Source organism: Tupaia chinensis, unplaced genomic scaffold (assembly GCF_000334495.1).
Source record: "Tupaia chinensis unplaced genomic scaffold, TupChi_1.0 Scaffold138060_1, whole genome shotgun sequence".
Classification (NCBI taxonomy): Eukaryota; Metazoa; Chordata; class Mammalia; order Scandentia; family Tupaiidae; genus Tupaia; species Tupaia belangeri.
Window position 1 is genome coordinate 138798 of NW_006197961.1, and position 4259 is coordinate 143056.

Below are 4259 nucleotides of genomic sequence, written 5' to 3' on the forward strand. Positions count from 1 at the left end.
TTGGAGAGGTTTTTGCTACAGGGCACGTGCACTCGCCAGACAGACAGAGACAGACAGAAAGACAGAAAGCGAGAAATCACCCCCCGGGGGGATGGTCACATCACAATCCCTTCTCCTCCGTTCTCCTCTCGGGATCTTGGGCACGCACACACAGGCGCCCGGCGTAAGTTCTAAGCCACTGGGTCCAGGACGTGAACCGCAGTCGACTACAATGGGAGTCCAGTGGCGTAGCCATTACGCTAACTGCTGGTCCCCCCAGGAAACATTTTTGATAAAGGTTTTCCATGAATAAATGAACAGGACGCTGGGCTTTTTTTTTTTTAATTATTTAATTTTATTTATTCATTTATTTTTTAATTTGACCAAAGCAAGATAGAGAGAGAGAGAGGGAAAGGAAAAAGCAAGCCACTAGGTCTGGGATTCCAACCGTGGTTGGCCATGTGGGTGTGTCCAGCGCCTTAACCACCATGCCACCTGCTAGTCCCCAAAGCTGGGCTTTTTAAAAATTTTATAACATACTAAGTTCTCTTGTAGGATACTATTTTTGTTTCTTTTTCTTTTTTTTATTTTGCTAGAGGAACGTGTGCACTTTCCAGAGAGTGAGAGAGAAAGCATTCTCCCACGTGGCATGGTCACACCATAATCCCCTCTCCATTTCTCCATCCCGTTGGGATCTGGGGCACATCTGTACATGCGCCCAGCATGTTTTTCAAGCTGTCGGGTCCAGGATTTGAACTGCTATGTTGGCTACGTGGGGAGGGGGGGGTCCCTTTACTCAGTAGGCCGTTAACACCAGCCCTGGAGGACACTATTTTCATTTGAGACAACTACTCACCTCAGATTTCTGCCTTGGTTTGCGTATGGATCTTCACTGTTCTGATCTTCCCATTTTTTCTCTAAAATGTAGACCCAGAAAAAAATATTTTAACTTATTAGAAATTATAGAAAAATGATGACTTTCTAGAACCAAAAAGAGCCATTCCCTATCACGTTTATTCACAAAAATATTTTGTTTCCACATTCCAAATGACAAAACCTCCATGATGAACAAGAAACACTTGTTGTCTACTTGACGAGTGAGGGAATAGTTTCATTCTTACCTACAGAGGCCAAGTTAATGAAGGTTTCCCGCATCACATCCCTGTAGAGTTTCTTCTGAGAAGGAGCCAGCAAAACCCACTCCTCCTGGGTGAAGTTCACAGCCACGTCCTCAAAAACCACCGAGTCCTAAAACAACCCACATATATGGAGAAGTCAACGGGTGAGATCGACAGCACTGGAGGTACACACTTAATTATTTCAGAATACACATTCACTGAGGCCGGCAGGTGGCGTGGTGGTTGGTGTGATGGACTCCTTCTTGGCCAATAGCGGTTCGAGTCCCAGACCTAGATGCTAGCTTTCTCACTTTCCCTCTTTCTCTCAGGTCAAATTTTAAAATATTAACAATAATACAAATAAAATTAAGTAATTCTTTTTTTTAAAAAAGTGAGTGCTTCGGGGTCAGCAGGTGGCAGGGTAGTGAAGGGTACTGGACTCCCACATGCTTCACAGCAGTTCAAATTTCGGACCTGGCAGCCTGCTTTCTCACTTTCTCTCACTGTCCCTCTCTTATGAAATTTTTTTTCTCTCGCCAAAATTTTTAAAAGAGTTTACTTAATTTTATTTGTTCTTCTTCTTTTTTTTCTTAATTTGACCAGAAAGAGAGAGAAAGAAAGGGAAAGTGAGAAAGCACGCCGCCAGGTCCTGGACTCAAACTGTATTCAGCCACGTGGGAATCCAGCACCACTAACCACCACGCCACCTGCTGACCCCCCTCTCTGATCAAATAAAAATAAATTAATAAAGTTAAATAAAATAATTCTTTAAAAAATAAAGTAAGGGGGACCAGCAGTTGGCGTAACGGCTGTCTCTGGACTCCCATGTAGTTGACCATGGTTTGAGTCCCGGACCCAGTGGCTTAAACTCATGCGGCACGTGTGCGTGCGTGCCCAAGATCCTGAGAGGAGAATGGAGGAGAAGGGATTGCGGTGTGGCCATCCCCCCGTGGAGGTGATTTCTTGCTCTCTGTCTCTCTCTGCCTTTCAGGCAAGCACACGCACTGTATAGCAAAAATCTCTCCAAAAAAAAATAAATAAATAAAATAAATAAAGCATCATGACTTTTTCTTTTTTTCCCTTTAGGAATTATTTATTTATTTGTTTGTTTGTTTGTTATTATTTTATTTTTTAATTTGACCAGAGGGAGACAGAGAGAGAAAGAGAAGGCGAGAAAGTAAGCTACAGGTTCGGGACTTGAACTACTGTTGACCACGTGGGAGCCCCGTGCCTTAACCACCACGCCACCTGCCGCCTCCACATCATGACTTTTCTGATGACCCAGTGTTTCTTGCCATGGAAATAACTGGTATCGTTATTATCTGAAAGGAATATTTATTATTTTTTTATTGAGCTAGAAAATAAGTCTTACAGTTTTCTTCCTTGTTGTATAAATAGTTAATGAGTTTGACTACTTTGGCTAAATTTTTCTTTTCTTTCTTTTTAATTTGCCAGATGGGGCATTTTTTCTTTTTTAAGAATTATTTTTATTTAAATTTATTTTTTTATTCTTTCTAATTTGACCAGAGACGGGGAGAGAGAGAGAAAGGGAAAGTGAGAAAGCAAGCCACCAGGTCCAGGACTCAAACCACGGTCAGCCACGGGGGATTCCCGGGACCCCAACCCCCATGCTACCTGCCAGCCCCAAGGGTGCATGTTTTAATTTGCCAGAGGGAGCAGTCCCCGAATGGGGCGTGGTCACATCACAATCCCTTCTACCCTCTTGTTGAATTCCGAGCCGTTGTTCACATGCCAGCACCCTGTGTGTGTCCAGGGTGCTGGGGTCTGGATTCAAACTGGAGTCAGCCGTGTGGGATCCTGTAACCACTAGGCTACTTGGCTGGCCCTTGCTGAATTTTTTAAACACTGGTTTGTGTCATTTAAAATATCAGAGGTACGGGGCTGGCAGGTGGTGTGTTGGTTAAGGCACTGGACTTCCACATGGCTGACTGGTTCGAGTCCCAGACCTGGAGGCTTGCTTTTTCACACTTCCTTTCTCTTTCTCTCTGTTTCTCTCTGGTCAAATCGGATAATAATAAATAAATAAAATAAAATAAATAATTATTTTAAAACTAAATATATCAGCAGGTTGGGCAAAGTGGTTAAATTCTCTGTACTCCCACATGAGTGATTGCAGTTCAAGTCTTGGACCTGGTGGCTTGCTTTTTCACTTTTCCCTCTCTCTCTCTGATCAAACTAGAAAATAATAATAAGTAGAGTTAAAATTAAAAAAAAATTTTTTTTCTGGAGAGGTTTTTGCTATAGGGTGCGTACACTCACCAGAAAGACAGAGAGAGACAGAGAGACAGAACCCCAGAAATCACCCCCCAGGGGGGATGGGGGGGGATGCCCTGCCACAATCCCTTCTCCTCCATTCTCCTCTCAGGATTTTGGGCACACGCACACACACGCATCTGGCGTGAGTTTGAGCCACCGGGTCCAGGACTCGAACTGTGGTCGACTACATGGGAGTCCAGAAATGTAACCATTATGCCAAAATTCCCACCCCCAAATTCTTTAAATACAAAAAATCAAAGGGGTAAGCGTCCTGCAAGCGGTATGGTGATTAAGGCACTGGATTCCCATATGGTTAACCACAGTTTGAGACCCTGAACTGGCGGCTTGAAAATCATGCTGGGCACGTGTGTGCACATACGCAGAGTCCCAAGAGGAGAATGGAGGAGAAGGTGTTGCAGTTTGGCCATCCCCCCATCTCTCACACATATGCATCTACCATATATTTGAAGACAACTGGGTGTGGGCCTCAAAGCACACAGTCGGCCTTGTGGGATCCAGTGCCTTAACCTCTATGCCACCTGCTGGCTCTGTATCTATTTTATTTATTTATTTATTTATTTTAAAGAATGATTTTAGTTAACTATGTATTTAAATGTGACCATAGAGGGGGAGAGAGAGAAAGTGAGAAAGTAAGCCGCAAGATCTGGGACAAGAACCTCGCTCGGCCATGTGGGAGTCCTGCAGCCTTAACCACCCCACCACCTGACGGCCCTTATTTATTTATTTTAATTTGACCAGATAGGGTCAGAGTGACAGAGAGAGAGAGAGAGAGAGAGAAAGAAAGTTAGAAAATAAGTTGTCAGGTCCGCGACTTGCACCAGTCAACCATGTGGAGTCCAGCACTCTTAACCACCACACCACCTG

At 43.9% G+C, this 4259-nt stretch overlaps 1 protein-coding gene across 1 annotated transcript in view; it reads right to left on the minus strand.

Annotated features, from left to right (window-relative positions):
• The window catches only part of LOC102483031 (zinc finger protein 709), a 14438-nt gene that overhangs the window by 5302 nt on the left and 4877 nt on the right, over positions 1 to 4259 (minus strand). The window contains exons 2-3 of the mRNA XM_006160982.3: positions 1101 to 1227; positions 836 to 896 (exon numbers count right to left, since the gene is read on the minus strand). Of these exons, the coding sequence (XP_006161044.1) occupies positions 836 to 896; positions 1101 to 1227 (188 nt within the window). The remainder of the gene's footprint in view (positions 1 to 835; positions 897 to 1100; positions 1228 to 4259) is intronic.